We start from the raw sequence: 14,981 nt of genomic DNA, 5'->3' as shown, positions 1-14,981 counted from the left end.
AACCATCGAGGGACAGAAAAAAGGTACCTCCTCCTTCTTCCCTTTCTCCATATTGATTAATGCTGCTTTCCCGAGTACGAGTCACAGCAGACCGAGGTCGAAATGTTTTCCATATATAAACATTCGCCACCGTAATAAAGTCTAAACTTCTTACTAAAACCCTTTCACAGATCCTCAAAGCTATATCACTATGTTAGCTCATAACTCAGCATCGAGACGTCAGTTACCACATCATCCACAACAACCTTCTTATACTCAGCACGGTTCCATATTTAATCCTTCTCTACCACACCAACTACCTCAACTACCTCAACAACCTCACACTCCACTACTACCACAACCACAATCACAATCACAATCACAATCACAATCTTTAACTGCTCCAACACTCACACCACACTTAGCTTTTACCACAAATAATCTTTCAAATAACAATACCTTTGATTTTGAAGGCGATCAAATTATATTCGATATCCAACAACCATTGTCATTTACCTCGAATCGATTCCAACAGCAAACTCCACTACGAACTGCCGAATATTCCTCGGATAGAATCTTTCAATTACCATCTCACATGCAACAACCTCTGCAATCGAATACTTTGATGTCGAACGGTCAATTGACTCCTACTTCAACTTCCAGACAAAATCACCATCGAGAGTCTTCGCTGTCGTCATTTGGATCTCCAGCCGCTCCAGCTTCACCTTACGCACCATCCACTTTGAATCCTCAAGTAGCTGGCGAATCATATCATGATTTCCAGGACTTCCATCCAACAGCATCGAAAACCTTGACACCAGCACACACACCATTACAAGAGAACTTCTTCTCATCTCAATACACACATCCAAGCCAATACCAAAATCAGAACAACCTTCCCTTCGCAATGCTTAACGACGGCTTACCAAGATTGACGGGCAACGAGCTGATGTCGGCACCAGAGATTTATCACAGTCAAGGGTCGAGTAGGCCATCGCTAACTACAGTGGCGAGTAATGACTCACCCTCGACGCCACCGGCCTGTGAGGATGAAAGACAACAGTTCGGTATGACTTCTAGTGTGGATTCCTGGTTGAACGAATACTTACTTTCATCCGATTTCAAAGCTTCTCACAGAACTTCTCCGCATCAAATGCCAAAACTCGATCGCACGATGACGGATGCTTATAATGATGAGCTATTCAACCCCAACATATCCATGATTTCCGCTCCTTCCACAACTCCTGCTTCGACTCAAACAACCTCGAATCTAAGTAATGACATATTTACGCAAAGGCTACAAGCAGCAAATAATGGACATCTGAGTACTCAACGAGAAGCCTCAGTCTTGTCTCCTCGCCAACGCTCGCCTTTTCAAGCAGGCTCACCACTAGCTCCTACTCCGGGGTACAACGCCCACAATATGGGATTTGGAACTGCAAAGCACATGCGAGAACAACAAAAGGCCGAGGACGACGCGTTAGCTATGCAAGTCCAATACGAGAGGAGTAATCCAGGACAAGTTACACCAAAAACGATTTCGCCAAAGGATGTCAATTTGGTGTACAACGAAACCGAGGAGGATGCAAACAACCCATTGTTTCCACCACCACGACCTGTACAATCAAAAGCGGGTTATCGTCAGCAGTCATCGATTGATCCAGAGCCATCCGAGTCGGAAGATCTGTCATTATCACAACAAAGCTACGCTAGTATGGCTACAACTCGACGAGAAAGCTCATCGGCAATTTCTACAACCTCGCAAAACACCCCAACGCAGTCTCAGTTCAAATCTACAAGTCCTATAATCACACGAGACAATCTTCGACAAATACCACAACATTATCCATTCGTCCCATCCACTCGAAGACAAGCAAGTAACATTTCAAACATGTCGAATTTATCGAACATTTCCAATGACTTCACACCAACCTTAGGGTCAATGGAGTCTAGCAGCAGTGATTATTCACCCGATCAAGAAATTCAGAGACCATGCGATACATCAGCAGGTAGTGGAACATATACATGCACATATCATGGATGTACATTAAGGTTCGAGACACCTCCCCAACTTCAAAAACACAAGAGGGATAAGCATCGGAACTCGACATCCTTGATCAACAATATAGGTGGGGAAAGTCGGGGTGCAATGACATCAATGGCGCAAAAGTTAAACAGTCAAAGTGGGCCTCACAAATGCGAACGGATCAACCCATCAACAAATAAACCCTGCAACACCATCTTCTCTCGTCCGTATGATCTTACACGACATGAAGATACAATTCATAATGCAGGAAAGCAAAAGCTGCGATGCAAATATTGTACCGAGGAGAAGACATTTAGTCGAAACGATGCTCTTACCCGACATTTAAGAGTTGTACATCCCGAGATTCCGGCGACTATTACGAAAGGAAAAAGAAGAGGATTGGGACTTCATTCAGACTAAGAGTGTTTCTACTTGAAGATGCTCTCCTCCTCCTTCCCGTTTGGGAATTTGATAACCATCAGCAACCAAATTCCATGGTAAATGGGATGTGGTGGAATGAAACGAAATGAGATAACTGGAGTCAATTAATCAGCATTTTATTATCGATTACGAATAATGAAATGATTGGTCGTTTCCGACTCGAGATGATTCATTCTAAGGAAGTTTGTGTGAAGGAAGATAATATTCGATCGCACCACCTCAGCCACATCCACCTCCATCACTCCACTTTATTGGCTTTTATGCTCACCCCAACTCCACTCCACTTTTAATAGTCGGCTGTTGACTTCTCCTTCCACCGACCATCCATCATAGCTACCTATTACCTAGTACCCTAGTACATTACCAATATCATCATCATCATTATTATCATCATGATCTACATGACTGGATTGGATTGATTGGATGCTTTGGATTTGGGTTGGACTCGACGGATTGGATTGATTGGAAATGGAAATGATAATGGAAATTGAATTTTCTGGAGCGTTTGTGATTGGTTGATGAGATGATTGAAATATTATCTTCTCTTCTCCAAACTCAAACTCCTCGACTCCATTTGCTCCAAGAGTCCAAGACTCCAAGTCTCTATCTTATCGGCCTTAACCGCGTTCCTTTTGGGCATCTAGATTCCAAGCCCCTTGTTTTTCTTGACTTCGGAATTCAAGGGAACTTGGCCCGAATTGATCCATGGGGGGGGGTTTTTTTTTTTCAAGAAATCCATGATTTCATGATTCATGGATATCTTGACGGGATTCAAAATAGACATTTGATGACGAAATCATTTATGCACGGTTTGATGCACGAAGGGTCTTTTTTTCTTCTTTTTTGTCTCCGCATATTTGTGGATACCAGATACCAGATACCAACCACAGGTAATCTGGTTTATTTATTTATTTCAAATGGTTCGATTTCGGAAGCTCGGACTTCCATCGACAAGCAAACTCGGCAGACTAGAACAGTCCGTCAACTCAATTGAGCAATGGGGGGGGATTCGTGGTGGTACACTTTCGGTTCTATGACATCATCATTGATCCCCACGAAACACTCATGACGCTTTACACTTTGACACGTTCATACCTTCACACCCTCGATTTTTCACACATTTACAAGCAGAAGATTGTTTGTAAGTGGTCATGTGATCCACACAAACACAATGTATTATGCCCTTATGATTTTCAAAAAAAAATGTTATGAGTGGTCAGGATCTGGTTACCGGTTTATTTTTTTGGTTTACTGTTTTGATTGTTGGGAAATTTTCATCTCAAAGCGCATTGCGAAAAGGTATGGAATGGGATGGAATAAATTATACTTGATTGACTTTTAGCGGGAATTGGGCTCAAGGGACATTGGGCATAGCATTTTGGGATACAATAGTCAATTGGACTAAATTTATTTTACTTTGTCAATACTCTAGCAGTCAAAATATTTCATGTTTTTTTTATTTTTTCGTCTCCTTTCCTTTTCTCTCCTTTGGGCTAAAAGGCCTAGATGGAATTTGTACATTATCATCATCACTGCACCCATTGTATAATATTCTATTGTCTTGTCACTTTCTCATCTCATTCTTTTTTTTTTCCTTTTCCAAAAGACTGTATAATGAGCTCGATGGATATCCAAGAAGAGAAGAGAGGGAATGTATTACGAAAGAGTATAATCTCATTCTCATGTTAGGATATAGGAAGAGATAGGAAGATATATTAAAAATATTTAGAATTTAGATGCGTATTATACTATGATAGTAAATCAATTTTGTATCATCATTTATCTATTGATTAGTCTGAGATGTGAACTGTTTGTAACTTTTGGCATTAATTAAATGTAAGGGTATCTTTTATCTAACTCGTTCGAATAGGTTTACTTGTTTTTGATTTCGAAGTATTGTAATGAATGAATATAGATGAATGTAGATAACTCGATCGATATCATTTGATAAAGTGAGATGAAATGATTAAGATCTTTAAGGCTGGATAAGATTTCTACTATTGTTATTCAACACCAAGACGATAATAGATAAATAACATGACTATTATAGATCTCGAAATGAGATTTTGAGATCAATTGGAAGTTAGTGATGAGGGTGATGAGAGTAATAAGAATGATGAGGGTGATGAGGGTGATGAAAATAATAAGAGTGATAAAGGTGGTGAGGGCGATGAAAATAATAAGAGTGATAAAGGTGGTGAGGGTGATGAGGGTGATGAGGGTGACGAGATATAGATATGAAGACCAAATTGACATTAAATAACCGATAAAACGATATCAGGAGATCAGGAGATCTAAAGGGAGTGAGTAATGAGAGACGAGATGAGCACAGAATGATTGATTGATTAATATCAATCTGAATAACACCTCCTCTACTCTAACACCCTATTTTCTATCTTCTATCATCTCACTATCACCATCAATATCTCTCTTTCGAATCCAAATACAAATAAATCTAGAATACTAATATATAGGTACCTATTGCATTACATTCCGAATTTATGAGATGAGTAGGAAATCAATCATTCGAATTGAGAAAATCAAAGGGGGGACTGTATCATTTGACTACAAATGTATACACCCAAGTAGAAAACATAAAAAATGCATTGAAAAGAAATCGATTTTGTGGCAAGTTCATTGCATTTAATAATGACCCTTTACCAGCTACCAAGATAGGACTCGTAATCATTCAATCTCCTTGAGAAAGAATAGTCAACCTCTCTCGACACTGACCATATACCATGCAAGCCCAGACCGAACCACCCAATAATAATCACTGTGTATGAAGTGTCACACTCAGACAAATATAACATGTAAAAGAAGAACAACTTTTCATTTCACATCAAATCAATAGCTAGGTACTTCATTTTACCTTCCCATAAACCATATAGATCATACCATGCATTTATCTCTCATCTAATCATCGATACCTAGACATGAATTAAATTCATCCCTAATCTAAGCAATACTGTCATCCATAACTGCTGCCCGAGCATCGGCATACAAAGGTCTAATTCCCGTCCATTTTTGGAACTACACAGTGAGTATTAGTAAGATCATTCAAGTTCACCCCTAACAAGCCAGGGAAAACGGGAATCATCAAGATAGACTAACCTGAAACCACCCCTGTGCGCTCAAAACCTCCAACCCAGGAATCGCAACCCAACCAGCATCTTCTGCCATTCTCATAAGAGGAGTTTGAGAAGGCTTATAAGCCATCTCCAACAGTGTCCTCTGCTTTCCCTCGTCCCTCTTCTCATGTCTCAACAAAATGGCAAGAATTTCCCGCATGTTGCTTTCAATCGGGCGATCAGCAGGTATGGTACTGATAGCAACCGAAGGAGGAATGGCGAGTTCAGTCGCCGAAGTAGTGCTTGGAAGCGGGATTACGTTGAAAGATGTAGGGAAAGAAGAGATCAAAACTTCGAGTTTGGAAGGGGTGCGCGCGACCATGTAGATAGGAGAGTGACCGAGAGAGTGTAGGGCGTAAATAGCAGCGCGAGCAGTACCTCCAGCACCGATGACGAGGGCGGGAGAAGGTGAGTCAACGGGTGATGGAGTATAAGAGGCGGATATGAGTGAGTGAGTCATTCCGAGATAATCAGTGTTTTCACCAATGAGACGGGGTGGATTATCTGCACTAGGAATGATGGTATTGACTGCACCGATGACCTTCACTGCATCAGTGACCGAGTCGAGAAGAGGTATGATGTCGAGTTTCAATGGAATTGTGACAGATGCACCACCGAAATTTGGAGCACGAATGACATCTTGTACATCAGATGCTACATCAGTTTCCAGTCTAGAGTATTGATGGGGCAATCCTGTCTGCTTGAAAAGAGTGTTGTGTAGCGCAGGTGATCGTGATTGGGAGATAGGGGTACCAAAAAGATAGAATGATTTTGGCTCTATCTCTCCAAGAGTCGACAAAGTGGATCTGATCTCAGCAGCGGAGAGTTGACCAGGAGCTGCTTTGAAAGGCAATGCTGGATGCGAAACCGGTGTCATGAACCCATTTAAAACACGACTGAGTTTTCCAGCCACACCCATGTTGATGGCAATCAAAGGTGTATCGTGAGCAACCGCCATCGTCTTCTTGAATTTAGCAAGAGCAAAGTTATCCTCGATACTCTTAGCAGATCCGACAAGCTTGATAATATCTCCACATTGAAGAGCTCTATTGTAATGCTGGAACCATCCACCATTTTTCCACGACAAAGTTCCCTCAGGGTCATGGTGTGAAGCTATAATTCTAGAGAATCCTTTAGCTTCAGTAACTTCCTGTAGAATCTCATCAGGGAAAGCAATCTCCAAGTCGATATATTCGATACCCATCTTCACGGCCAGCTTATAGAGTTTTAGTGCCTCTTCATGTGCAGCGTCCGGGAAGCGACCTCCCTGACTAACTGTCCGCACGGTAAAAATCACAGGTAAATGAACCATTGATCTCAGATGTGCAATCTGAACACTTAGGAAATCAACACCCGGAATTCCATTCGTGGAAGATGGATCCTCCAATAAATCAACACGCACTTCTACAGCATCGCAGCCCACCGCAATGCCGGGCAATATATCTGCTGCTGATGATATATCAGGCATTGTGAGGGAAACGAAGAATGAGTGTGTTTTATTTCGCATCTCATCAAAGTGTAAGCTCTTTCCTGAAATGTGATGTAAGAACCTAGAGAAGTCCTGTTCCGCAACGGACAGAGCACCAGTCCCGCTGCCCTTACTATGGTATTGGAAATTACTGCATTCATTGAACCAGGGCTTGCGACGAATGTAGACTCCCATCATATCCTCAACATATGCAGGTCGAGTTTTGTCTATGCGAAGATAATCCATGACCTGCTCTGTGTCTCTGTGAACCAAAAGGACAATTCCACCAGACTTATGGAAATTGATCAAGAGCTCACGTGCCTCAGGCATCTCGACGACTCCACCACCACAAGCAAACACATGCTTCTCTGACTGGTCTTTCAGGCAATGCTTCAGAAGGTCTAGTTCAGCAGCTCTGAAGAAATCCCAACCCTTCGATCTGACCATGTCAGGTATTGGCATTCCCGAGACGCGTTCCAATTCTACATCAAGATCCTTGTAAGGTCGTCCGAGAATCTTTGCAGCCCAGGCACCAGCGGTGGTTTTTCCAGCTCCACGCATGCCAATAATGAAGATAGACTTGTCTGGAAGGGCAGGAATTCCACTCTTTTTGCTATGCGTAGCTTTAACTTCCTTACCAGCAAGTCCTACTTGGAATGACTGCGAAAGGATATCCCACCATCCTGGCCATGTCTTGCCGACACATTCACGCTCTTCAATGAGAACAGGTTGGGTTGCAGCGACGGACAACACACTGAAACTCATTGCAACACGGTGATCGTCATAAGAGTGAATGCCTTGAGCTGGGTGCTCCAACTCATTTATAGGTAGACCATCGACCTCAATTCCATCTTCGAGCTCACGACATGTAACGCCGAACTTTGCAAGTTCATCTTTCATGGCTTTGATTCGATTGCATTCTTTGACGCGCTGGTTGGCGATCCCCCTTATTCTAGTTGTACCCTTTGCCACTGCGCCTAGTACTGAAGCGGTCAAGAAAGCGTCTGTCATTGGCTCCATGTCAACCTCCTCAATAGCTTGAAGTGAACCGATGGGAGGACCAGTCACGGTGGTAGAATAATCAGTCTGTACTACAATACACCCCATTGGTTTCAAAACATCAATAGCAAATCGAGCATCGCCTTGAATCGATTTGGATCCAATATTTGGGATCGTGCAAGTAGTTCCAGAGATAGCAGCTACAGCAAGTGGGTAAGTTGCCGAGCTAGCATCACTCTCAACCACATACTCTTCTGGATTTTTGTAGACTCCTTGCGGAATATGATATGTGTGTTCTTCCGTCTGTGATCGGACGACGTGGATACCGAAAGCTGCCATCATCGCCGTTGTCATATCAATATAGAGTTGGGAAATTGGCTTCCCACCAACAAGGCGTAAAGTCACCGGATTCTTGGCGTATGGAGCACACATAAGAAGAGAGGAGACATATTGAGACGACACAGTGGCGGCTAGATTGATGTCTCCTCCGGCAAACCCACCGGAAGCAGCAACATTGACCGGAAGACTGTGTTCATTCTCAAGGTATTCGATATCAACACCGTTGGTACGTAACGAGTCAACCAATGGGCCAATAGGTCTGACCTTCATACGTGCATTTCCTGTAAGAACGGTAGACTTTGTTGTGGCTGAAGGCTTGCACAGCGAGAGGACGGTTGTGAGGAAACGAGATGCAGTGCCTGCATTTCCAATGTAGAGTTCTGTAGGACTGGCATGCAAATCACCACCTTTACCTTGCACACAAAGAATCTCGCCTGCGTCTTCCCATGCATATGTAGCACCACCAAGTTTACCGATTGATGTAAGCATGAATTCTACGTCATCCGAATGCAGGAGATTCTTGATGCGACAAGAACCTGTGCCAAGAGCCGCAAGTACAAGTGCTCTGTTAGAAACACTCTTTGAGCCTGGTGGTGTCACCTCCACCTTCAAAGTCTCGGGCAAGCCTGGGGTAACTTCTATCGAGTCAGATAAGACGACTCGGATTGCTCGGTCCTCCACGACGCTGGCCTTAGGTTCATGTGTTTTACCAATGGCGGAAAGCAAAACAATCTTCTTCTTCTTTCCATCATTTTTCTTGTCAACACCCATTTTCTCTAATAAAACATCGACGGGGCATGGCTTGCCTGCCGTGAGCTTTTGGATGCGCTTGTCTGCAAGGGAAGTGGGGAGGCCATAACTTGCTATGCATTTGACAAGACGAGCAACTGCTCCTGGTTTCAAAACACCCAGATGTCGGGCCAATTCCGCTTCCTTTACCATTCCAATAGCTACAGCTTCTCCGTGAAGAACCTGCGGTGTCAAGATTGCTTCAAATGCGTGTCCAATTGAATGGCCAAAATTTAAAATATTTCGTAGTCCACCTTCTCTCTCATCTGCTGATACGACATCTGCCTTGGTCTTCGCTGAGCCTAGCACTATTCTCTTCAATATGTCCTGGATAGGAGCTAATCTTGTAGAACGTTCGGTATTCTTGGCTCGAATTGTAGTCATAATAAGATTTGCATTATCCTCAAGGGCAGAGAATTCAGTTTCGTCCCAGATTGCGGCAGTTTTGACCACTTCTGCCATGCCATTGATAAATTCGCGAACCGGCAGGGTTTCTAAGAATCGCAAATCTATGTAGATTCTCTTTGGTTGCCAAAAGGCGCCAACCAGATTCTTTCCCAAAGGCGTGTCGATTGCGGTCTTTCCACCAATTGAGGAGTCAACCATGGCTAGCAATGTTGTTGGTACTTGTACGAATCGTACACCGCGCATGAAAGTTGCTGCAACATAACCAATCATATCACCAATGACTCCTCCCCCCAAAGCAATTATAACTGTGTCCCTTGTACATTGATGCGACAACATCCAATCCTCGATCTCGGCCTTTGTTTCTCTGCTCTTAGAATTCTCTCCTGGGGGAATTTCGTAGGTAAGAAGTCGAGGTGTTGAGCTCGATTTGGCAGCAAGTGCCTCGAAGGATTGCTGGAAAGCGGGGACATAGAGGGGTGAGAGATTGGTATCTGTGATGAGAACATAGGTAGATGAGGGGAGGTCTGAGAGCAAGTCTTCTGCAACGAAATTGCGCCAGATATCGAAATCAACAATGATGTCTTCGTTTCCTAGAATGGCAATCCGCGTGGGATTTTGAGGAGTTGAAGATCCCATCTTGAGTTGACCTGACCCGACTTCAGACCTCGAAATGTTGTAATAAAGGGTCGTCTTCTCTGTCTGTTTCTCAATGACAGATGCGTGGGTTTATTGACGGGAGAACTTATATTTGCCAATTGCCCATAAAGTCAGCAAGGAAAAGTTACATCCACTTATGATTACTTGGTACTTGAAGTAAGAGGGGGAGTATTAAAAAATGAGGGACTCACAATCACAGTGACTCAATGGTTGACTCAATGGTTGACCCGGATCCGAAACTTTTTTTGGCAGGGATTTCAAATAAAGAGCCGAGATCGCGCTCGATGCAGGTCCCGAGTGTGAATGGGTTGAATGGGGTTATTTGTGAAGATAAAATACGACGTCGATAGAAAGACCTTGTGTATTTTTGTCTTTTCTAACTGCTCACTATAAACACCTCGATGAATGAATTTCAAACAAAGACATTATAATCTATTTAACCTGGTACCCTCTTTTTTTTCAGTTGTTGTCAATTCTGCTCTGTGCGTCCTTCTGCATCTTCACAATAAATCATTACTAAGCACACAATCAGCAAGTGAAATGATTTATTGGGTGCTGTGGTAGTATACTCCCGTCAGCAGCATATCTCCAGACCACAACTCCGTAACTTAACCTTTACCTGACATCTGTCTTACTTTTTGACATCTCCGAGGAAAACATCTTTTGAATCCTTCGCTATGTAGAAATCGTTTGGAGATGAACTAATTGATCTTCTCCGGCTCATCAACTTTCTCCGGTTCATAGAAACTCCTAGTTTATCTTGGCTGTCGTCGATCCCAGACATGCCGGTGAGCTCAATTGTCAGACTTCCACTAGATATCGAAAAATAGGAAAGCTGGGTTCACTGGACATTCTCAAGTGAGAAGAAGTACCAAAATGTCAGCAAGGAATCACCCAAGATCCAATTGTCTTATAGTTTTATCATCTCCCCTTCTTAATCTTGGTACCTTTCAACTTCATGACAAGATGTATCACATCAAAACTCCTTCAATCTTTGTATCTTAGGCTCGTTCAATACATCAGATTCTTGTCATAGTTGCTAATGGGATTTAAAGCAATTTTAGGCCTAGCTTCCACTCTAGGACTTGTGAGATGGTGAACATTATTATTTACATCCAACGGGTGAGTGACCTATGTCTCGGTCCCTTTTCACTCCTGTTGTATGACAGCAAAATACTCTCCTGTTGCGTGCGCCTTCCGGGGTTCCTGAAGCGCTCTTGTGACGAGAGAAGCTCTATACATTCTCACTCTAGCTGTTAGATACGCTTCACAAGTTCTCTATATTCTATCCACGAGATTCAAAATGGCTGGAGTCTTATGAGTATCAATACTTTCACCTTGAGATGTCTAAATACTTATCCCGCCCTGAAAGCGATCTCTCGACAAAGATCATGGCTGCCGAGGCTACCTACAGGCTTCAACGCCATGACAATACTTTCCATTTAATCTATACACCACAATCGTTTCTCAAGATGAGCAATAAAATAAGCATCGAGTTCTGTCAACTAGGCGCTAAGTTTTATGCTTGATTGCAAGTTGCAGCATTCACTTGGCATTGCAATTGAGCAGAGTCGGTATTGCCATGAAACAGGAGTGTATTTTGCAAGCAGACTGCAATTAAGTAATTGAATGAGAACCCTTACATTCCCGTGCCACTGCCTATACGTTCTTTCATTTCTTTAGTAATAGCCTCTTATCCTTACATGTTTACTGATCGAGCGGGGTCTATGAAGCCATCAAGAGGGACTTACTCTGTATAGGGGGAGTTGTCATCTCTGGCAGTGACAAGTCGGAAGCGGCACTTCGATGGAGAAAAAAATGTATATATTGATATATCAAACAGCATGGTACTCAGAAGCAACTCAATCATAGATTCATATGTTTACATTGAACCTGTATGAATTTCCACCGACGAGCACTTTCCTCGTTCCAGCCATCTCAAATACACCACTTGTGTTATTCGGTGCATTTATAATGACGTCCACAACTCCTTCATTCAATGTCCACTTCGCGCTCAAGCTTCCATTGAAAGCAGTCACCACCCTGGCCCTGGCAGTCTTGAGCCCCATCGCCAAACCAACATCCGGATTGATAATCCAATTTCTATAGCCATACCCAGATGGGCCATTAGCACGTCTCAATCCAGCAGCCCATTCGGTAAGTAAATATGTAGGTGCTCCACCCCATGGATGTGCAAGACTTGTATACAAACCAAGTCCCGGGTTACCTTCAAGATTTACGTACTCCCAGCTTGCACCTGTGGATGATTTAGGGTTTGACAACATTGGGGACCAGAGGCTTTCGAGTAAGCTCAGAGCTCTGCTACTTTCATTATGTGATATAATCGCTGCAAGCAAGAATCCATTTATATTAGGCGAAATATTTGTGCTGAGATCCGAACTATTGACTTGTGTCGAATCTTTATATCCCGGCCCAAGCTTCAGGGCGTCGAGAGCTTGTAAGGATTGAAGTGCTTGGGTCGTGTTTGCTGTGCCTGATGTGATACAGAATCCAATTGCCGCAATAGAATAATCGCCAGGCGAAGCGGCAGAAAGGGAATAAACACCGGCGGTTGGATTCCACAACTGCTTGTTGACCGCAGTGGATATTTTCGTTGCCGCGGTTTGATACTTGGTAGCCGACGCCAAATCATTTAAAGCCATAGCCACTTCCGCGAGCTGACTCAAAGCTTGCACGAGGGCACAGGAGACAGCAGAGCCTTGGCTCGGACCAATGAACGAAGTGAGAAAGACAGGTAGACCAGTGTCAGGACTGAGTTGTGCAATCAACCAATCTGCCAGAAGTTGCCAGTTTGACCATGTTTTATGTGCAAACTCAAGATCATTGCTTGACGAAACATAATTCGAGTAGGATATCAATCCAAGAATTTGGTAATCAGCTAGAACAACACCATAAGTTTCAAGACCAGCGGATGAACCACTACCAAAGGCAAATGTCTGCTTCGCGCCAGATGCATTGTAACCAATCGGTGGAGCAAATGGTAAAAGTCCATCTTCTATTTGCCAGCTTAGAAAGGTATTCAAAGTACCCTTCAAATGGTCATTTCGAGAAGTAGTGACCGGGATTATACGGCCTGTGTGATAAAAATCGCCTAGCCATACTAGGCGATCTCGTTTCGCACCATCTAGACACGTTGTTTGGAGATTAGAGTGAACGCCGTACTCAGTCAGGACCAAATCTGTATCAGTCATCATTGTGTTATTATACAAAAGCGAGTGATTGAATGTGTCCCGAACGATCACATTTTTGATGTAGCCAGCCTGATCTTGCCAGCCACCAAATCCAAAAGTGCCAGCCGTCTGTATTGGTGTTTCACCAACATAGTAAGATGACAAAGAAGTATTGAAAATTTCTGCGTCATCTATATATACCGCAAGGTTGTCTGCGGTATCAAGGATTGTCCGCACCGTATACCAGGTGTTCTCTTTTATGGGAGGTGTATTGAATACATCTAGGCGATAAGAAGGAAGTGTCGTGACATTGACTAAAGAATAACCATAGGAGAGAATCAAGGAATTTGGTGGAGTAAGTGTAGTGTTCGTATTGACAAAAGTTGTATTTTTAGGTAGCTCCCCAATCAGATTTAATTGGAGGCCTAAGGGTTGGGCAATTGGGACGCCAATTGCCCAGCCTATGCCGCCTCTTTTGATCATAGTGTTGAACTCCAACGTGTAATTCTGAAATGATGAGCCTTTAATTGTAAGTCCTGGTTTCATACCTCTTACAAGAGCACCATTCACATCAAACTCCCACATGGAACGCTGGGTTCCACGATCGATGCAGGCCAATGATGATGCCCTAGCTCCAAGGGCCCAAATATCGTTAAGCATGACATTGTCGGACTCAAACCCACCGGGCAGTGTAGTGACATCAATATCCGATACTGACGCAGTAAATCCAATAGTTGAAAACGTTACACTTCCCGATGTCAAGAGGCGGATTGATTGCCATCTTTGTCCTCCTTGAAGTAGAAATGCTTGGAAAGGTCCAGTCTCGGTGAGTTCAAAGGTTTCAACACGATACGTATTTGAGAGACCAGTTGCAAAGGGGAAAGGTCCGTCAGAGAAGTTGGCATTGAGGCCATTGAATTCTTCCGAGTATTTGACCTCAATTTGCACAGTCCCACTGATGAATTCTACATCATAGTATGGATAACCTGCGACTTCATGGCCATAATCTAGCGTGGCCACTGGTGTCGATGGAGTAAGCTCAAATTTGGCCCCACTCGATAGGGGTAAAGTTGGTTCGGTCGCCAGCCCTATTCTAAGTGGTTTAGTCACAGAAGTAGACGAGCTGTTCGTGTGTAGGGTTAGCATTTTTTTCACATTTATTTCGATTGTTAACATACCTGTGAAGATCTCGGAAATGGGAGGAAAGTGTTGATCCTGTCGCAAGTGCAGCAATCTGAGATGTCATCAACAAACATGTTGTAAAGTAATGAGCGATACTCAGATTCATGATGACAATATCAACCATAGAATCTGCAAGTCAGAATAACTCAATCTCCTGCTCCAACACGGAATGAGTGTGGTCACGTGCTTCCCGAGGAGACGAAGATGATATGCTTGAGCTTGAAATTATCCTGATCTAGGAGACATTCAAGAAAGTTCTTATACTGATACGAAAACATGTCTGTGAAGAAATGGGTGGTTGGGGTTTCTTCTCTGTCGATTATGTGATGTAGCTAAGTGAAATCTAACCATCGTCGGGTCGGTATGGGGAT

The 14,981-nt window shown here is 43.2% G+C and overlaps 3 protein-coding genes across 3 annotated transcripts; 1 reads left to right on the top strand and 2 right to left on the bottom strand.

Moving 5' to 3' along the window:
- Positions 1–190: 190 nt before the first annotated feature.
- Positions 191–2,425, top strand: EAE98_012305 (uncharacterized protein; the record flags this gene model as incomplete). The annotated part of the gene is made up of 1 exon (XM_038959930.1): positions 191–2,425. One exon carries the CDS (start codon positions 191–193, stop codon positions 2,423–2,425), a length of 2,235 nt encoding a protein of 744 aa, XP_038803687.1.
- Positions 2,426–5,404: 2,979 nt separating this feature from the next.
- Positions 5,405–10,216, bottom strand: EAE98_012304 (uncharacterized protein; the record flags this gene model as incomplete). Its single annotated transcript, XM_038959929.1, has 2 exons — positions 5,405–5,479; positions 5,561–10,216. The coding sequence occupies 2 exons, from the start codon at positions 10,214–10,216 to the stop codon at positions 5,405–5,407; spliced, it is 4,731 nt and encodes a 1,576-aa protein (XP_038803686.1).
- Positions 10,217–12,111: 1,895 nt separating this feature from the next.
- Positions 12,112–14,734, bottom strand: EAE98_012303 (uncharacterized protein; the record flags this gene model as incomplete). Its single annotated transcript, XM_038959928.1, has 2 exons — positions 12,112–14,551; positions 14,607–14,734. 2 exons carry the CDS (start codon positions 14,732–14,734, stop codon positions 12,112–12,114), a joined length of 2,568 nt encoding a protein of 855 aa, XP_038803685.1.
- Between the last annotated feature and the right edge of the window lie 247 nt (positions 14,735–14,981).

Source organism: Botrytis deweyae (genome assembly GCF_014898535.1).
Source record: "Botrytis deweyae strain B1 chromosome Unknown BDEW_063, whole genome shotgun sequence".
In the NCBI taxonomy this organism is placed as follows: Eukaryota; Fungi; Ascomycota; class Leotiomycetes; order Helotiales; family Sclerotiniaceae; genus Botrytis; species Botrytis deweyae.
This window is presented reverse-complemented; position numbering and strand designations above follow the sequence as displayed.